Source organism: Perca fluviatilis, chromosome 10 (genome assembly GCF_010015445.1).
Source record: "Perca fluviatilis chromosome 10, GENO_Pfluv_1.0, whole genome shotgun sequence".
Lineage (NCBI taxonomy): Eukaryota > Metazoa > Chordata > Actinopteri > Perciformes > Percidae > Perca > Perca fluviatilis.
Window position 1 is genome coordinate 661,931 of NC_053121.1, and position 21,664 is coordinate 683,594.

A 21,664-nucleotide genomic window follows, 5' to 3' on the forward strand; every position below is an offset into this window, starting at 1 on the left:
CGCCCACATGAAGAAATAGGACTGCATGAATATCGTGCTTCATTGCAGCCATTATTTACCCATGAGCTGGGCAATTCTGATCCTGTCAATGACTTATTCAGTATCTATTTCTCCATTACAGGTCCGTATAGATGGATTGACTGGTCACATTCAGTTCAATGAGAAAGGCCGCAGAACCAACTACACTGTTAGCGTCATGGAACTGGCCCCCTCTGGACCAAAGAAGGTAAGTCTGGAGCCTGAGGCCCTAGTTAATGATATGTATTTTGCTCAAGGACCATTTAAAAAAAGAGAGTAACAATTTATAATGATTACATTATTCATTTTTATGTATACTTTGAGCAGGTAAAGTGAATCAGAGACAATGATTTATCCTGCATCCTTTGAAAAAATCCCTACATTTTACCCGGTGATGCTTTTCTGCAAAAATGTGTGTAATTATAATAAAAAAAAAATGTTAATTGGTTTTGTGTGCGAAATCCCTAATATCTCCTTTAGCAATTGACGTTTGAAATCAGCAACAATGTAATATTGTTTATAATATACCGTGTCACTATCAGTAGGAATGATATAATTGGAAATTGTCTAAAATGGAAATAAAAGAAAACCAAAGTGGAAAACATCATGTTGCTGGTGGACAAGGTACACCAGAAATCTTTAAAGGTCCCATGACATGGTGCTCTTTGGATGCTTTTATTTAGGCCTTAGTGGTCCCCTAATACTGTATTCCGAAGTCTCTTTTATATAGACCTTAGTGGTCCCCTAATACTGTATCTGAAGTCTCTTTTATATAGGCCTTAGTGGTCCCCTAATACTGTATTCCGAAGTCTCTTTTATATAGACCTTAGTGGTCCCCTAATACTGTATCTGAAGTCTCTTTTATATAGACCTTAGTGGTCCCCTAATACTGTATCTGAAGTCTCTTATATAGACCTTAGTGGTCCCCTAATACTGTATCTGAAGTCTCTTTCCCGAAATTCAGCCTTGGTGCAGAATTACAGCCACTAGAGCCAGTCCCACAATGAGCTTTCCTTAGGATGTGCCATTTCTGTGTTTGTAGCTATTGAGGAGGAGAGAGGGGTCAAGGTGGAGGGTGGGGGTGTGTCCTTGACCAACTGCCACTTTGCTCGTTTGAAAGCCATGATGTCTCTCTCTCTCTCTCTCATGGGTGGGCCAAATTCTCTGGGCGGGCAAAGCAGAGAAAGGGGAGGTAACCTTGCTCCTTATGACCTCATAAGGAGAAGATTCCAGATCGGTCCATCTGAGCTTTTTTTATCACCATTTCTAGCCACTGGGGGACCATAGGCAGGCTGGGGGAACGCATAGTAATGTTAAAAAACATTATAAAGTGACATTTTCATGCCATGGGACCTTTAAATAAGAACAATTTAATCAAATGCAAATAGTGGCTAAAACTACCCTGAATTATACATACAGTACGGTATTGCTTCAGCTAACATAATACTCATAATGACCATGTTTTTTTATAAAGTCACCCAAAACATGTTTCAGACTGTGTATGCTAACCTCTGTTTCAAATGTCTTAAATTTTTGACATTTTGACATTCTCCTCGTCATAGGTTGGCTACTGGAATGAAGATGAAAAGTACGTGACTACCGCCAGCTTAGTTAGAGGCAGCAACGAGACTGGCGTCCTGCAGAACAGAACTTACATAGTCACCACTATCTTGGTAAGTAAAATAGAGAGAAGGGTCGGCTGAGACCGAGACGGAGAAAGGAAGGGAACCATTTTTTCATTTTCTATTATGATAGAGTTCCTAAAGGTTCAGCCCCCTGAAAGAATTCAGCAGACATCAGTGATTGTATCTCGCTCCCTTCCTTCCTTTACGAGCTCTATTCTGCTAACTTCTTTCTGTCGGACTCGTGCCTGTTCAGAATCATAATCATAATAACATCATTTGGCAACTTACTGACTCGTAGAGTTCCACTGTACATATTTAAGATATGTTTAAAATGACAACACAGCCTCACGTTTAATGTTAGGAGACAAAGTGTGCATTCATCATTATGGTAGTAGTTATACAGTACTAAATAGCACTGGAGAACAACATGTTCTTCATTTCTTTGTCATGCCATGTTATTTATTTGCCTCAGCTTTCTCCATCAGGCTGTTAAACACGACTTGGTCAGGTTGTGTTCAGTATCCTGGCTTACATTACAGAGATGGAGCTGACGGGGTCTGTGAAAGAGGTTGGATTTGAGGGCAGCAAAGATTCAATCTGACCAGCTCTCATCTAGGTTATCATGACATTTTCTCAAAAGAAAGGGACATAGCTCGCAACACCTGCCTCATATACTGTACTGTAGGGGATAATAATGATCGTAGTATATCTTTGCAGGTACAGGATGTTCTCAGTGTCTGTATCGTGTTGAAAATTTAATATCAGAGGATACTTCATGTCTGTAGATGCCTGGAGCACAGCGCTGGTTCTTTTTTGAACTCCTGGTATTTATTTTTAAGTATTTTATCTCTGTAAATCACTCCCACCATGTTATTTTGCTGGACTTGCTATCCAATGCATGGATCCGTATATAATAATATAAAATAAATAAAATTATATATGGCAATGTGTGTGGAGCTGATCTCCACTATGAAGGTTATGGATTAAGGTAATGGATTTGTATGTACTATGTGCTTCCCTTAAGAGAAAATTACAGCTCACCATATAAAGGCTTGGTGGAGGTAATGAAGCAGAGAGACAATGTAGAATAATAGGAAAAAGAACTCCAATATGTGCAATATTTTTATAGAGGCAAGCTTTCAGTGAGGGACCCTGTAGCATCGACAAGAAACAGCTGAACACAGCGATATATAGTGAAGCTGCATTCATGTAATATTATATGTATAATGCAATAGTTCGAAGAAAAATAGTTCACTTTAGCCTCTTAGTTGATATCTTGATTAAGAAATGGGGAATTTCTGTATGCAACTGTATTTCCCACTTGGGGGATGGAATTGCCTAAGTGTCAACAAATTGGTGCTAAAATGGCTGCAATAGTGAGTGTTTCACTCTGAATAAACCCCCGCCATAACACTGATACAGTCAATTCAGATAATTACAAAGAAGCTACATAGTACACAAAGTACTACAAAGGGCCAGAAATATGTTATACAATAGATAATTTAGGCTGTTGATATTAATCTGGTTTGTTTTCAGGGGTAGCAATGTAAATTATTGAAATAGTTAACTAAAGGTAATGAATAAATGGGTAAATAGTTAGCTAAAGGCAATGATTAAATACTGTTATAGTTAGCTTAAAGTAATGACTAATCGTTGAAATAGATAACTAAAGGTAAAGGATAATTGGTTAAAATGGATGGCTAAAAGCAATGATAAATGGTTTAAAGAAATAGCTTCTGCCACTCCAAGTGGTACATTTGCAAACTGACCTTAACATCGATATATCAATTTTATGAAAATTCTATTGTAACAATGGCTACTTTTATATAATTAATAAATAGCATCCAGTTTAAAATGAAGTCAAATGAACACATTAGGAAAACAACAGCTGATGTTGATGAAGGGGTACTTTGAGTGTATCTGACTCTGGTGATACATTAGACAAAAAAGTTGGCAGCTGATGTAGAACATTGGGTATACGTATTATTCAAAACTTAACATGTAGTCTATCGACTTCTAATTAAAAAAAAGTGAAGATCCTCCCGAAGGTTGCAGTCTCCCAAGGGAATGGACCTAAAATAAGTCTCTCTGACATAATCTCCTATCAGTGTCCCTTTTTCCAGGAAGATAAATTGGTTCTCTGTCTTGGAACCTAAGAGAAAAGATAAGGTGTGAACAGTTATTGGGCTGCGGGGTAGCCATGGAGTTTTTTTCACTGTCTAACTTTTGTGCTCGCTGATTCGTTGCTTGAGGGAGTGTGCTGTTTTGCCACTGTGAAGGTGTCACTTTGTGCATTCCCACAATCCCTACTGTCCCATTCTCTGCACACAGACCAGGCCAGGGTTTAAAGGAGATCTGGAGGAGTGAAGCAGAGCATGTCTAATGGAGCGCTGGAGTTTGGTGTCTTCACAGTTGTGGGGTTATACCCAAAAACCAGGCCATGAATGGAATTTTAAGATTTAGTGTTAGCATGCTAGGAGTTGGTTTTTCATGGCATACTGGCTCGCTGTACAGCCATTAAAACAAATACAGTTATTTTAATAGGGCTTTCAGCAAGAAATGGTAGCATGCATGAGTAAATTTATGTGATTTTCAAAATTCCCTCGGGGTCTGTTTAAATTGGTCTAAGAGGAATAAAATAAGTTGATTTTTACAATTTCACCAACGGCAAAACTAATCAAACATACACTATTTATTTACATGCATTTTGTTGTATTTTGTATTTCTGTGTGTGTTTTCGTTTGTACACAAAAAGTGTATATGTGTTCTTGTGTGTGTCTGTGTTATATTTAACATGGTTGAGTGACAGCGGATCTCCGTGGAACTGTTCGATGTCAATGAGACTGAGTCCTGGAGGACCTTCCGTATGCCATGTCATGCCTGCTTGTGCATGTGTGTGTGTCTCTGTTTGTGTCTCTGTCTTTGTCTGTGACTGCAAGTGCATACTCTGTCGAAGCGCTTCACGCCAGACCTTTCTCACCACTGTCTCCCTGGGGTGCCGTTTCTCTACCAGTGGGCCCGGCTTTCCATGTGTAACAATGATTACCTTCACCTCAACCATAAAGAGCAGGGGAACCCAGATCACTGTAACACACAGAGGAACCCCTCCACCCCCACATCTCTAGACCCTGATGAAATATGATGGCAGGATTTGCTCCGCTCAGCACAGCCTTAGCTGAAAGCAGGCACACATAACAACTTGTGGGAATTAAAGCCCTCCAAGTGCTGATGGACGGTTCAGACTGAGTTGACTGGAATTCTATGAGAAATACAGTTTTCTTAAAGAATAGTGGGGCCCCAGGTGTTATGTCAACTGTAATTTGTCAGGACAGCAATCAGTGTGAGATGTACAAATGTCGGTACGATATAACAAGAGGAACAACCTGGCCCCGGAGCAGAGGTCAGCAAAGTCTGCTTCACCATTTACACGGCTCAATTATAGACACCCATGCACAGACACACACGGATATTTCTTGTTCTCAGATCCGATGTCTTCTCAGCTTTAATAACGCAGTCCAATTCCTCCACTTCCTCATGACCTTTTTTATGTTAACACTCTTTTCAATGCGGCAATGCTGTCCTAATGATCATACTTAGGCTCCTTTTGTATTTGAATTACATACCATACCTTTAAGGAACAAAGCCAAAATAATATCTTGTAATTTCATATAATTATCTTTTAATTCAAACCTTTCACAGAGAGATTTTTTTTTCATAGACTTAGCTGAGAGCAGGGGGTAAAAAGATAAGTGATGCACTAAAGCATAAAATGCAACCATAATAGCCTTTCCCACATTTTTAAATAGTAATATAAAACTTAACTACATGCTAAAGCATTATTATCATCCATAATGCTGTCTGTGGCTTAATTAGTTTAACAAATTGTCCCTGCTGTAAACGTTATGGTACAGTCACAACAGCTTGTGTCAAGAAATGATGCGTATCAGTGCACATTTTGTTTTCACATCAGCAAAATTTGTAATTTTTTCAGAAACTGTTTCTGTATGTTATTTCTGACACTGGGTGTAATTGAATTAAAATAGAAGATTGCATGGTTGCCCTTTCATCCAACAGGAGTCTCCATATGTGATGCTAAAGAAGAACCACGAGCAGCTTGCAGGAAATGACAAGTATGAGGGCTACATTGTCGAGCTGGCTGCAGAAATAGCCAAACATGTGGGCTACCAGTACAAACTGAAGGTTGTTTCAGATGGCAAATATGGAGCCAGAGATCCAGAAACCAAGATGTGGAACGGCATGGTGGGGGAACTGGTTTATGGGGTGAGTGAACAGAGTTTTGTTTGAATTATTATTTCCCATTTAAAGATGGAACATATATAACAACGTATAACATACTACTAAACTACTAATACAAGTTGAATACCCAGTACAAGTGGCAAGACAGTTTGGCATGTTAACACAAAATATAGCTGAGGCCAACTGACTGACCAACATTGCGATTCCAAGAGCCATGCATAGTGTACTTAAATTCTTTACAATAGGTGTTTTGATGAAGACAGTCTTGCTCTTTTTACCATTAACAAACACATATTACAGAACATAAAGAATCTTTACATGCTTGCCCGCCTCTGTGTCCCTCCCTCAGAAAGCAGATGTGGCTGTGGCTCCTCTGACCATCACCCTGGTCCGTGAAGAAGTGATTGACTTCTCCAAGCCCTTCATGTCCCTTGGTATCTCCATTATGATCAAGAAACCCACCAAATCCAAACCTGGCGTGTTTTCATTCCTGGACCCGCTGGCTTACGAGATCTGGATGTGCATTGTGTTTGCCTACATTGGCGTCAGTGTCGTCCTGTTCCTTGTCAGTCGATTCAGCCCGTATGAGTGGCACGCTGAGGACTACGAGGAGGCCGGTGAGCCGCAGTCTCCCAACCAAGCATCAGCCTCTAACGGGGCAATGCAGCAGGGCCAGACACCAACACAACAGAACACCAACCAGCAGAGTCCTGAGCAAACCAATGAGTTTGGCATTTTCAACTCCCTTTGGTTCTCACTGGGGGCCTTCATGCAGCAGGGCTGCGATATCTCACCACGGTAAGAAACCCAAGCCACAAATGTTGATGTATTGCATCCACACTGCTTTGAGTCTCGCTTTTGTTTGTTGGTACACAAGGAGACACTAAGCGCCACCTACGTACAATATATTTCACTGTGTTGCTTTCTTGTTCAACTCAGTTGGGCTTTGTTTATTGAGATTTTGTTCTTTGCCAGTCATTTGTCACACAGAGCAACGATAAAAGTTTGATGAAGAGCAGCAGAGGGAGTTTATGACGTGGTCATGTTGCAGAGTGTTGGATTTTTATTCTCCTGTTTCCAAATGCTTCCTGTGGTGGTATAAACATGCCATGGACTTCTAGGACTGTTAAAACGTGTTGTTGTTAGCTTGCTCCAATGTTCTCACATTTTTAAATGCAAATCAGTCTGTCGGTCTGTGTATTGATCAATCAATCTGTGGGGGAAGTTAAATATCAGACCCTTCGGAGATTGTTATGAAGGATCCTGGCGTGAGTATTGAGTGCTATGTGTTTGCTTCCCCTCGAGTGCTCTCAGGAGCTGTGGTATGAAACCCTTCCCAAAAGGTCACCAATTAAAAATCTCATTAAGTGTCTGAAATTAGAGACACTGAGGTCGACTTTCTGAGCTTTCCAGAGGGACTAGCAGGAGGAGATGAGAAGATAATGTCAGTATTATCACTGTTAGCTCTGAACCAGCAGAGACAGGTTAGGTCACAGATAGACACAGAGCTTCTTGTCTCTTTAAACATTAAACTACATACATTATGCAATGTGGTGGTGCACATATGCATAATACATCTATACTGTAGTAACTATACTGTGAGGATGGATTGGCCAATGCTGTTGCTTCGTAGAATAATTGTAAGTGGGCTTGGATGATATGCTATTCTTGCCCAGATTTTTTGATTTCTGCCTCCACCCCAACACAATGGAGATGAATTAAATATAGTTTGTGGTGCTCACAGGATTGAAAATTATATTTAATAAGAATTCAGTAGCCACGTCTTGTTTCCAGAAACAATGACTGGTTACTCTGGATAATCAGCAGAACACAGTGTTTTTCACAAGGTTCATAAATATTCTAAAGAAATAGTCCTCATAAAGAAAGTGGAGAATTAGTTCCAGTTAAAACTGTTCAAAGTAACATCTGGCACAGAGTCTTTAGGACATTGTATAACATGACTGTTGAATTTTCTTTATGGCATTTGTCAATGCTGTGAGCACCACAAATTAAGATTCATTTACTTCCATTGTACTGGGGAATATCTCAGAGATGGATATCTCGAAGCCTGAGCAAATAAAACCAAAACTATCTGCATGGATAGATACCACAATATGTAGCTTAGATGCATTGCATTTTAGGTGAACCGATCCCTGCATTTTCTAAGCTGATCAGTCACTGTGAACCAGAGACATGTTGTGTTGCTGGCCCTGGTCTGAACATGATTATCTGTTTAGAGGGGAGTTACTGTGAAATAGCAGCATTGCTCAGTCAGCCTTCCATAATTGTGTGGCTGAAGGGTAAAGAAATTACAGCAATGTGTAACAGTCCATTTTTATCATGGCTTCCATTTTGTGTATGTGTTATTACTGTACTTTTTTTTTTTTTCTTTGCTCTTAACTGTACACAAGTATCAAAAAAAGAGAAAATCTCTGCACCTACAGGCCTGCATGCTGCAGGTGCTCAGCAGTACATGATGTAGGTACTGGATCCCTACTCCTGCGGGCCCTCACCTGACATTTACCATTTTCTGCCTGGAGACTGTGCTTCGTGCAGGATGAAGCCTATTGTTCGTGTGTTCTTCTTTTACAGCCAGAAAATGCATCTTCAATAACTATTGATTTCCTTGTACGCCTCACAGAGAAAGAGAATGTCACTATGCATCCACAAACTGTCCATTCCCTGTGGTCTCTTTTTGTATGCACACGCACACACTATTTCTGTGTGTGTGCATTTGTGTGTACTGTATGTCTCTGTGCTTGACCACACATGGGTTCACGCGTATTTGCACAGAATTTGCATTTGTTTTGCTTGTGTGGGGGGGGGAGCAAGCTCTGCTGATGCAAGAAGTTTCACTGACTGTTTAAGAGGACAAAACAGATTGTATCTTATCTTGCAGCAATTCTGCTGATGCCACATTTGACTGCAAATTAACCAGATGTAAGACATTCTGTTTTTCTTTTCCAGTTGTAAAAACTGAAACAAGACTGTTCCGTTTACCTACTGATAAAGAGAGATGTGAGATAGTAGTAATAAAATTGTAGCGTTGAGTTTTTTTGGCCTAGTAAAACGAACAATTTTGTCCTTTTTTATGTCCTGATTTAAATAGGTTTTAGTTATAACAGAGGATGTCATCAGAGAGGGTGGCAGCTTTAAGGCCTCCTATCCTCCAAGGACTTGAGTCAAATGTCTTCTGTTTCTTCCAGTGTCCTTCCAAGGTGACTCTCACTGTCAGTTTTTAGGTCTTAAAAAGAGGCAGCATTAAAAGAAAATGCCACAAGTTGGTTAGCATGTGCAGCAGTCCGTCGTGAGACGATCAGCAAGGTGGAGTTTGCTTGGTGTCTTAAAAACCAACACAGTGAATGTTTCACCCCACTGAATACTGTCCTGAAGGAAATATCTTCCCCTTGAATATTTGGGTGACCTAGTTGCTCTAGTTAGCACAGCCTGTGTTCACACACGGAGGTGCGTGTTGATCTCCTAAAGGGTTAAGAGCTGCTCTGCAGGATTTCAAAGGACATGTAACGTTATTGCTTGTGTTTTGTTAGATGAAAGCAATAGTACTCGTAACCGCACATACTGTTGTCAGGGTTTCACCCGAACACCATGAATGGTGTACCATTGCGTTTGGGATTTGGGGATTTTGAGAGAATTAGTATTTTTTTATCCGGAGAGGCTTTTGTGAGAACATTTTTGTTCTTGTATGCATGTGAGCATGTGCTCATTTCTTTAGATCTGTTTTTGGCATTGCAATTACAGTACAATCAGTGCAATTACAACTTGTATTTATGCACTTTTTTAAAGCTATAGTATGTAGTTTATGTAGCCCCCATGAGGAATTCTAACTAATGACTAAACGCTGCTGCTGTCCTTTGTCAGCGGTGATGTAAAACGCATCACTCGTGCTGCTGCCCGCGAATGACGCCAGACTACACCATTTTGTAAACATAGTCATACTGAGAAATCCAGAGAGAGTTGTGTGGAGCTGATTAATTCTATAAATCTTAATTAGCTTTATAGCAACTCATATGGCAATGGCTTGAATGTAACGGACGTTATTAATATAAATTAGTTGCGCACTATACCTTTCATTCATTTCCAAGTATGTAATTAGCCCTATATCATTATCATACCAGGTGTGTAAGGTGCCCTTTTGTAAAGCCTAATTCAATGTAAAAACTTTTCATTTTTGGTTATTTCCTTTATCTATGTCTTCCATTTACTGGATTTTTGTTTTACTGTTACGTTTAAGAAAGAAAAGCTCAACAACAATAGGTGGGATTTTATTTATTTTTACACTAACAAAAGATTCTCAGAAAATCAGCAATACATCACATAGTTTACAGTTGTGATAGAAGTATTCAGATTACACTGCAGAACTTTTGATATTGTGATTTGGCAGAGTGTAATTCGTTTATAGAGCGTTTTTGTAAATATGGACAGCTGTACAGGTGCATTTGTTATGATTACTTTACATATGATAACAATCTAGTGACTCAACAACTTTGCTAACACAAACATCAAGCAAGTGCAACAACACAAGACATGGCAAGCCAGCTAATATTACTTACTAGTCCAACAGCAAGATGGCCAGCTCACCGTCTGTCTTGCAGCCTTTTATTTCGCAAAGCTCTCGCCAGCGACTAAAAGGCAGTCCGGTTGCTCGGTCAATCTCTTTTTTCTCTTATTGGTTCATTTATGTATTTTATGCACATTAATCATGTGATTATTTGTTTCCTATCTACTTTTTTTGTATCAATACATTGTGGCTCAATACCATCAACTGCTGATAGTTTAATATTGTCTTATTGGTATAAAATATTAAATAACAAAAACATGTAAAAGACATTCCGTCTCTGAATAAACTGACATTTCTGAGCAGGTGCTTGTAAACCGCTCGACACTGTGCCTTTGTCACTAATCGGTGAGGACAGAATGTTCTAGAGGTGCATTCTGCTCAAAGCACCTTACTCTTTATGCTTCTCCGTTTAATCAGAGACAAAAGGCCAAGGAACATCACTGACGATCCACTCTGTCCTGGATTAATCTGTAGGCGTGTTTAATTTCCCTGTCTGCGCGCACGTGTGTGTGTGTGTGTGTGTGTGTGTATGTGTGTGTATGTAGGCTGGTTCTATTAAAAGCAAGCACTTATTGTCATTATCTTGGTCTGCTGCCTCGCAGTATCGGATTGGTCTAAAGGTATCCCTTCGCCAAGGTTTACAGGCGGCCGTGTGTGTGTGTGTGTGTGTGTGTGTGTGTGTGTGTGTGTGTGTGTGTGTGCGTGTGTGTGTGTGTGCGTGCGTGTGTGTATACATGTTTGTAGGCATGTATTCATACATTCATGTGATGCATTAATATGTACAGTACTTAAGTGTGTGTATTAGCCACCCTGCTATTTATTCTCTGTAAGATCTTGTTTACTGTGCTCTTTCTAAATGTCAGCACTGTCAGTCAGGCCCTCCAATAAGCTCCAGTCTGTGCTGTTGGGCCCTCCTTGTGTTTATCTCTGCAGACAGGTGGACTCTGAGAGTGATCCCCCCCCCACACCACTCCATCTATCCGTCCGTCCACCCACCCATTTACTTCCTCTCCTATCACCCCTTTTCAGGCTTCCTCTCATCTGCTCTGCTTCCAATCCTTTATAGCCTCTTGCAGCGGTTGTGTTTGGTTAAAAATGAATCACGTGTGGCATGTTCCCTCTCATCTCATGGTTTTGCTGATGCTTCCTGTTTCTCCTGGCACACCTCACACACTGGAAGATTGAATGTGTGAGTGTGATTTTATCTTTTTCATAGTAATAACAGTATGTGCTTGGCTTTTGTTTGGCTTTGGTAAGTTGTACAGTAGTCATTTCATGCATCTTCTGGGATCAGAATCAGAAATGCTCTATCACATCTGGACACATTTTAAAGCCTGTTCAGATGCCTTAGAGCTTGGGCTCGGATTTCATAAGCATGTGCAATATTTAAAGAAGAAGATGTTTTCGTCCTAATTCATTCAGATATGTATTTTCTTCTTCATTGCTGCTGGAAGCACCAATGGGATGCTTTTACTGTGAAGCAGCTGCAGGACAAAATATGGTGTAAATTCAGGTGTATTAAACATTGCAAGTGATGAATCTACTTTCATACAGCACCAACAAATCATGGCAAAGGGGAGCCAATCAGAAAACAGGTTTCTATCTGTTAGCTGGAGGTAAGAGAGTATAAAAGATTCAGCAGGACCTGTATCGTACTTGACCTTGTGGATTTGAACTTGGCTCTCAGTTTTTGTGTTAAGCTTGCCAGGTGGGAGCACAGGCAGGAAGAGAACTTGAGTAAAAAGGCGTGGGTTCATGATGTTCTTCCTGTGAATGTGTTTTGAGATGTTTATGTCTGTACCTGTGTGTGTGTGTGTGTGTGTGTGTGTGTGTGTGTGTGTGTGTGTGTGTGTGTGTGTGTGTGTGTGTGTGTGTGTGTGTGTGTGTGTGTGTGTGTCGCATGGTCCCGTGGAGGTGTCTCCTCTCCTCAGTGCCTGTGTTGCTCTCGTTACATGATTGTAGACTGAAATAAATCAGCTCTGTCACTCACACCCCACCTGCCACAACAGCAATTTCTCAGCCGGGCGGTCAGAATCATTCAATAATGGATTGAGTATGGACTGTATTATGGTAACCCGGGTGAATTTTTTGTCATACAGTGATGCTTGTTGCTTACGTTCTGTCAATATTGGCTTGTAATAATTCTATTCTGAACCGATGCAGTTTTAAAAACTGTGATATTTAAGATGTCAGAGTGTCCCTGAACACACCACCATGGACAGGTTTCAAAATGGTCCCCGCTTGCAGTTGCATTAGCACTGGGTGAGAATTTGACAAATATAGAAAGACATCAAACGTCAGACGCGTACTACTAGTACTACTAGTCATTCATTTCATCCCATGGCATTATATAGTGGCAATTCTATGAGACTTATCGTCCTGTTTTCTTTGTTAAGCCCTGAGATGACATACTGTGATTGGAGGCTCTAGGCTATGGTTAGCAGAAGGCTAAACTACCGGCTTGTGTGCTGCATTTACGTTTTCTCTCACCCTGCCTCCGGTGTCTCAGCCTCTGCTCCTCGTAGTAGGCTGCTGCCATCCAGATGAGGACACGCCATAGATGGTGTGAGAAAAAAAGGTAAACGCGGCAAACGAGCCATGGTATTTGTGCTAGGCTACAGGCTAACCCAAGGCTCTCCCGACTGTTTTCAATACAATAAACTGGACTATATTTTTACATAGTTTCGTTCCTCTATGTAAATAGATGGATGACGATAAAGTCTGTCTTATCTAATAGTTTAGTCTTAAATTAGCTGCAGCCGTGAGCCTTTGGCTATGGTTAGCAGAACTTTCACCGATGGGACGTGCATGTCCATCTGCATTTGTAGAACAGCCAATAGGAACGCTCTCTCTCTCTCTTTCTCTCTTGCTGAAATGACCTGTGAATGGCCAAAGTCTCCCATCATGGGCTAGATTTTCTAAAGCCTGAAAACAGAGCCAAGAGGAGGTCGAGAAGTGTTGTTTTCTCTCAGACCATTTGAACTACAATATGCAGAAAGATTATTATGGAATACTTGCCCAACAACACCAAAAATAAACTGACTATCCCAACTTTAAGGGCCTAAAATATGCGAAATCATGCATGTGTCTCATAAGAATTAAATTGGCACCACCATTGCTATTACTATTTTAATCTTTTAATTTTATGTTTCATTCCATTTTGTTGCAAAGTGGGTGTTTCCCACATTTTACATAGCACACTGTATTTTACATTTCTCTGGAAAATGCGTCCATCCATGTGTCTGTATAATGCAGCCAAACCCTAACCCTACAAAGTTTATGAAATCATAAATAGTGGTGTTGTCTGGTACGGTTTGTTGCATGATCCAATGTCAGAGGCTGTTCAGTTGCTAATCAGGCCCCCGGGGAAGAGCCAAGTGATTTCTTTGTGATCAAGGGAATTATTGATCTTATCGTATTATGTATCACTTTGCGTTATTGTTGTTTTTATTATCATTAACAGCAATGAATTAGATTGTCTTACAAGCCACTGAGGGCTAGATTTATCAAGCCGTTTGCGCCTGTTTCCAGGCGCTAATTGGTCGCAAAGACGGACGTAACCGATGCGGGCTATTTACAAACAGGGCACACTTGGGTAAAATGGCAGATTGTCTGCCGCATGAGCGAGAAGAGACAAGTTGCGCTTTCAATATGCGTTCGTGGGAGGGTCGTGGGGAAAGTGGGAGTTCCACCCAAAAAGGTGGGAGGATTATCGCAAAGTGCCCCTAATTATATATTCCGTGGTATTTACAAAGACTGTCAGTAAGAGCGCGCCTCTATTCTGCGGGGGAAATTCTCCGCCTCTTAAAGCAGGTCTAAACCAGCCGCAGTCGAGTTTCCTCGTAGACCTTTATGCCGCTGGTGAAATGGCAACAGTAATTTGAGCAAGACGAAGACATAGGCGAGGCTGAAAATATTTTTAACACAAGAATCACACTTTGTCAGTGAACACAACATCATTTAGCGTTACAGATCAAGCAGCCATGTAATATTAGAGTTACTGGAAGAAATCAAAGATGAAATTGAATATCCCACTCAGCGTTCACATCCCATTCCAGCAGTTGTTAAACTCCTCGCTACATTACACATACTGGCATCAGGATCATTTCAAACAGTCCTAGCATCAGCAGTGGGAATATCACAGTTTGCACTCAGCCGTATCATAGCACCAGTACCGCTTTGCTACAGCGCAATCTACGGTCTAGTGGGCGGCGAAAGACACTGATTGCCTGATGGGTGTCAGGGTTGATAAATACTACGCAAAATGTGGAAGCATAGCGTGCGCTATTACCGAACTCGCATAAACAGACGCAGCGCAAACTGCGCTAGTGTTAGTAAATCAGGCCCTGAGTTACATAATTGTAGTGTTAGTGAGTTGCTGTCAAAGCAGTTGGTAGGGGCGAATGATTTATTCATAAAGAGATGGTTCAGTTTAGTTCACGGCATCAATTATGTTTTATTTATCTAGACATTGCATGAAGGCAATTTTTGATCATACATGCATGCACACTCACTGGCAGGAACTAGTGACACACACACACACACACACACACACACACACGCACAAACACACACACACACACACACACACACACACACACACACACACACACACACACACACATACACGTACACCCCCAGAGGATCTCACTGGGGTATCACACTTTGTACACAGACAAAGACACCATCCCCTCAGCGGCATACACTCCGTCAACTCTGCATTTAAAACACAGTCACACAGAGGCACACATATGCTTCCAGCAGCAGAAAAGGCTTTGCTTTAATCAAGCTATGACAAGTGAATGTCTTTTCTGCCACCATGAATTATACACCAGGCCCGAGGCCACATGGGAAATCTACCTGGACCAAAGTAAACATTGCCAATAGTTTGACTGGAAAGATGTGGGCCTTGATACTTAGAGGCTTATCAGTCATCTGTGTGTTTGCTCCCTTTTAAGTTACAAGGAGCCCTAATGAGAGCTTTCACTCTGTAATAGCAATTCTATTCTACTATAGGGGTGGTTGCCCTTATAGAGAGAAAGACAGGGAGAGGGAGGGGAGGCGGAGTGACATGACTAAAGTCTCTCTCAGTTCAGCTGTACTGTTTGGAGTGCAGAGTGTGCTGCCATGGCAACCATAAAGAGACACAGATTTTTCTGTCAGAGCAGTGCAGCTTCACATCAAGTGTCTCGGCTCTGTGAAACTGCAGCTGAGTGCACATGCATGTCATCTCTTTGTGTTATTATACATCCAAATTGGATGCACTATAAGTCAGTTTATGTGTGTGCTGAAGGTATTGATTTTCAGTGAACAGTTGTGATGTATCTGTGTTTGGATTCCTGTTTTCTGGCTGGAGTGACTAAGAGGCTGTGCGTATGTGTGTGGGCGTGTAGCGATCGCTCTCACAGCTCGCTAGCACTGACTTATCTCAGGTTACATGAGGCTAAGACAGCATCCATGATATCACTCAGCGACCCCGTTTACAGCCACTGATACAATGATTACAGCCATATCTCAGTCGTATTGATTCTTCTGCACCAACGCTCCAAATGGCTGGGAGTCGTTGCTTTTTTATGCACCACTACTCAAATGAGCCATATGTTGCAAAGCAGCACTTAACTCTGCTGCTTCTTAATGAAACCAGCATACATTAAACAACTACATAGCATTTTCAATCATCATGCTTTTTGTCAAATCTTCCATTTGTGTACTTGAATAAGTGCAATTACCAGCTTTTGGTGAGGTTGCTGCAGGCTGGTACTGTAACAACATTATCATAATATTCTCTTTTTACCTCAATGGCATGGTAATACTGACCTTTAGAGGGAGAGAGAGAGAGAGACATTTTAATAAATCATATTTTTTGCTCCCTGCTTAAAGCTTGCATGTTAGTCTGTCCTTGGAGATAAAAGCGCTCTGAAAATATCCAATGTAACAATCGTGCGACTATCAAAACAAGAGCAACCAAGCAAACAAAAATCTGAAATGAACCCAATCCCACCACTTTGCAACAATATTAGCCATAACACATGCTCACTCCCTAGAGCCTCATTTAGCAATATCAAGACAGAGAGAGACTGAATGAAGTGGTGAAAAGCTTCAAACACAATGTAAGCGTCAGATAAGTGCATTTTCAAATAGTGTTTGTTGTTTTCTGTGGCCCAGTGTGCACTAAAAGCATTGTGTGTTGCACATCAAACCAATTTGGCATGTCTGCTCGGGGCTTGGTTCAATTTTGAAGCCACAGCGATGGACCAAAATTGCCCTTTTGCGCGTGGTTCAGGGAACCACAGTGACCTATGTGGTGTTAAAGTTACATAAAAAGGTAATGACATTTATAAATACTTTATACTGGTTAACTATCCAGACACGCCCATATTATAATGCATTTTTTTACCAACTGTTTTTTTGATAAGGGGCTATAGGGAATTAAGAGCTTAAAAAAAAACTTTGAACATTTACGAGCAGCTAAGGCATAGTTAATGAAACTCTAATTAACAAAAGCCCTGTGATAAATCAGCAAATTGAAAGGGCTGTTAAACCAGCAGAATACAGCTGAGATGTATGGGCAAAATATGAGTACAATTATTAAAATACACATTTGCCCAACATCATGTTTAGAGTGCAGAATAAATTATGAAACATGTCCGCTGTAATTTCATCCAAACATGACGAAGCAGCAGCCCAAGATTCTCTGCCTGCACTCTGCACTGTCCAACAAACACATCAAATAAGGTAATTAAAATGATTTTCCTCAATTATCACAGCCTTAGATATTAGAAAGAATACAGACACGGTGTAAACACAACTTAGAAAGACGCGTATAGAGCTGTCCAGACATAAATAATAAAGTAGCCCTTGACTTGGTTGTCCTTTTATTTTCTAGAAAAAATACTTTCATTTTGGAAAAATACAGTAACTGATGTGCCCAGCAATATAGGATACATACATTTAGTTGCCGTTAGGAGTGCATTTATTTAGTTGAACCTCCAGAGAAGGTCTTTGTGTGAGGGCCCATTAAGATAGAAGTCTCACTTGATCTGCTGTGGTCTCGTTGTGTTGATGAGTGGATGCTCTCTGCTGTGGTCGTGATATACAGTAAATAATGTTTGGTGTGGTTTTCGTTCAGATTTTATTTGTATCACTGTCATCTTTTATCCGGTGAGCTGTGGTTGCTAAGGATGTTTCCTGCAATTCGCCACAGCAGTGGCCAATTAGTTAGCACATACACACACTAACGCTTAAGACTCATTACACCAGCTCTATATGTGTATTTACCTCTCTGTCTGCTGCACCTGTAGGTTTTTTTTGCTTCTATGCATGCTTTTTTTTTGCATGCAGGCTCCACTTCACCAGCATGTTACTCTTATTTGTTATACTTGCACAAAACTAGCCTCGTCCATCCAGACAAGATTTCGAGAGTCATTGAGAACATACAGCTGTCTCGCTAATTTTAAAGAAGCCAAAAAAAAAGCGGTGTAGCAGAAAACTCCTTTTCCATCCCTGATTTGTCTTAGAATCACACCATAATTAGAGACCATTTTCTTTCTCATTTAAACCTCTGTAATTCCTAATCCATTGTAATGTGGCCATTACTGGCTCATTTTTTTACACTTGCTAAAGTCATTAGTCATTGCTAATTACCATATCGAATAGAGGAGGCCAGCCGGGGGAATTCTAATGAGAGTTTAGTACTACAGCAGATTTTCAGGGAGTTGTGGGTGGAGATCATATAGCAAGGGATGAAGGTCTGCATCTGACATACTGTAGAGAGATGGTCCAATTCGTTTTGCTGTCTATCCAAACAGACACACACATGAAGGAGTGTTGTTTGTGTGAGCACATAAGCATGCACTACTTATAATGCTCATAATACTGTACATACACAACATGACCACACACACTTTCCCCGGGTTGGATTTCCTTTCCAAGTGAGAGAAAAATACCTAAATTCATTAAAGCTGCTAGATTCAATATTATTGCATTTAACAGCGGCTCATATAACATTGTGTATGTGAAAGCGCTCACATGTTGCAACAATCCAACAGAAAATAATCACCTGACACTGCAGTTTCCCTCAACTCTACAGTGATTCAGCATCTTTCAGCTCATTGTTTTGGTTTGACGGCCCACAACTTTACTGTTTTGGTTCAGTCTCACCGCTCTCGTCAACCCTGTTTCCAGGCGCAGCAGTGGCTTTTTTCTTTCATAGCACTCATTTCGATGACTGACTATGGGATACATCCCTTTATAGTGAGACATCTCACTCTTGCGACTCAGAAAATCAGAGTTACGCACATTTTCACCAAAAAAACAGCAGCTAAAAAGACAGTTATTTCCCTTAGGAGTTGGTGGAGACCAAAAACAGAGCCAGAAGGGGAGTCAAACTTTTAGGGTGGCTCCATTGCTTCGTATTTGCTGGATGTGTAAATACCAGTTGTTTGCTAACATAATGATGTGATATGTCTTTCTTGTTGCGCTGCCCCCAAGTGGCCAAAAAATTACTGAATGCATGTTTGATGTCAAAGCTCTTGATCTCTCTTTTCTATTAACAATGTTTTTAACATCTCTTAGATTATCACTCTTTGATTACCACATCTTAAATATGTAGTTAAATTAAGTTAAACCTAAATGGATTCAGTCAGGGATTTGAAAGCATTCAAATTTGATATGCAGATTTGGTTTAAAATTTTAGAAAATGCTATGAAGCCCAAACCCTACTATAAACGTCTCTTTAATAATCCATTAAACAAAAGATTACTTTTTGATTATTCACTCCAGCATTAATTCTATAAATTGTATCACATCACACACACAGTTGTATTACATTCCTGTATACATCACTGCTGTGGAGTTATTGCTTTTGCTGCTCCCATTACTACTCCTTTTCTTGGTAATGCAATAAAAGGGGCAGAGTGAATAATTGATTAATCATTGCCTTAACAAGACTATGAAATTACAGTGCTACTTGGAATGCTTTCCTTACTGTAATAAGACAGCTTAGTTAATGTTTTACCAATAAGGCACCAAGGTTGGCTGCTGTGCAATAATGTATGAGGAGTGGAAAGGAGACTCAAAGGAAGGAAGTTCAAAAGGAAACAAACAGAGACAAACAGGTCTGTGTTTGCCAGTCGCTCTGCTCAACTCGGGAGGAGGACTGCTGCAGGACAACCAACACACACACACACACACACACACACACACACACACACACACACACACACACACATACACATACACATACACACACACACACACACACACATCCACCCACACACACAATCACAGCTCTCTTTCTTCCAGTCACACAGTAAATGGTGACTTGGTTGTTCTCTTGCACAGACAAACTCACACATTGTTTTCAGGAAGAAATAATATGTATGTGTGTGTGTGTGTGTGTGTGTGTGTGTGTTTGTGCATACATAGTTGAATGTGTCTGTGTCAGTGCCAAGGTGGAGGCCATTGTTGTCTTGGCCCAAAAGCCCCTGTCAGCCCCCCAGCACATGAGGAGAAAGGCAGGGAGCACAGCGGAGACAAAGGGTGGATGGAGTGGGTGGGGGGAGGAGAGGAATAAGAGAGAGCGAGGGAAAGAAAAAGAGGACGATTGAAGGAGAAGGATTAGACAGCTGTTTACTGCCATCTCTGGAGGCCAGCAGCAGTCAAGACTAAGGAGTTTGTCAGCCTCTGGTGGTACTATCCAGTTTACTTTACCTCTCTGCCATCTTTTTTTTTTGGCTCATTCTCCCTTTCTCTCAAGTTGCTGTTTCAACACACTTCCTACCCAAAGGTCTCATTAGCACTTCTCTCAGTGTGATGCTGTGATATTGTGTTAGGCGAGATATTTTATTTTATTTTAATATTTTTTCTGAAGAAAATTGATTAATAAATTTGTTGTTTTTTATTTTTTTTTTACTGAAAATGTTGGAGTTTTTGGACTGTCCATCCATCCATCCATCTTCGTCCGCTTATCCGGTGTCGGGTCGCGGGGGGAGCAGCTCCAGCAGGGGACCCCACACTTCCCTTTCCCGAGCAACATTAACCAGCTCCGACTGGGGGATCCCGAGGCGTTCCCAGGCCAGGTTGGAGATATAATCTCTCCACCTAGTCCTGGGTCTTCCCCGAGGCCTCCTCCCAGCTGGACGTGCCTGGAACACCTCCCTAGGGAGGCGCCCAGGGGGCATCCTTACCAGATGCCCGAACCACCTCAACTGGCTCCTTTCGACGCAAAGGAGCAGCGGCTCTACTCCGAGCTCCTCACGGATGACTGAGCTTCTCACCCTATCTCTAAGGGAGACGCCAGCCACCCTCCTGAGGAAACCCATTTCGGCCGCTTGCACCCTGGATCTCGTTCTTTCGGTCATGACCCAGCCTTCATGACCATAGGTGAGGGTAACGAAAACTGACCGGTAGATCGAGAGCTTTGCCTTCTGGCTCAGCTCTTTTCGTCACAACGGTGCGATAAGATGGAATGTAATACCGCACGGCGGCGCCCGATTCTCCGACCAATATCCCGCTCCATTGTCCCCTCACTCGCGACCAAAACCCCAAGGTACTTGAACTCCTTCACTTGGGGTAAGGACTCATTCCCTACCTGGAGAAGGCATTCCATCGGTTTCCTGCTGAGAACCATGGCCTCCGATTTAGAGGTGCTGATCCTCATCCCAACCGCCACACTCGCTGCGAACCGATCCAGTGAGTGCTGAAGGTCGCAGGCCGATGATGCCATCAGGACCACATCATCTGCAAAAGCAGCGATGAGATCCCCAGCCCACCGAACTCACGCACCCTCCCCACCCCGGAACCTCGATATCCTGTCCATAAATATTACAAACAGGATTGGTGACAAAGCGCAGCCCTGGCGGAGGCCAACCCTCACCTGAAACGAAGTCCGACTTACTGCCGAGAACCCGGACACAGCTCTCACTTTGGTCGTACAGAGATTGGATGGCCCTGAGTAGAAGCCCCTCACCCCATACTCCGCAGCACCTCCCACAGTATCTCCCGGGGACCCGGTCAACGCCTTCTCCAAATCCACAAAACACATGTAGACCGGTTGGGCATACCCCCAGGCCCCTCCAGGATCCTTTACGAGATTGAAGAGCTGGTTCCTTTTCCATTGTTCCACTAAGACTAAACTTTACCAGGGAGGCTGAGAAGTGTGATACCCCTGTAATTGGCAACACCC

General features: G+C 41.6%; 1 protein-coding gene across 2 annotated transcripts in view; it reads left to right on the top strand.

Moving 5' to 3' along the window:
* Window positions 1-21,664, top strand: part of gria1a (glutamate receptor, ionotropic, AMPA 1a) — a 59,099-nt gene that overhangs the window by 14,355 nt on the left and 23,080 nt on the right. For both annotated transcript variants that reach the window (XM_039813654.1, XM_039813653.1), the window contains exons 6-9: window positions 122-226; window positions 1,581-1,691; window positions 5,718-5,924; window positions 6,250-6,698. In XM_039813654.1, coding sequence (XP_039669588.1) covers window positions 122-226; window positions 1,581-1,691; window positions 5,718-5,924; window positions 6,250-6,698 — 872 coding nt within the window. The remainder of the gene's footprint in view (window positions 1-121; window positions 227-1,580; window positions 1,692-5,717; window positions 5,925-6,249; window positions 6,699-21,664) is intronic.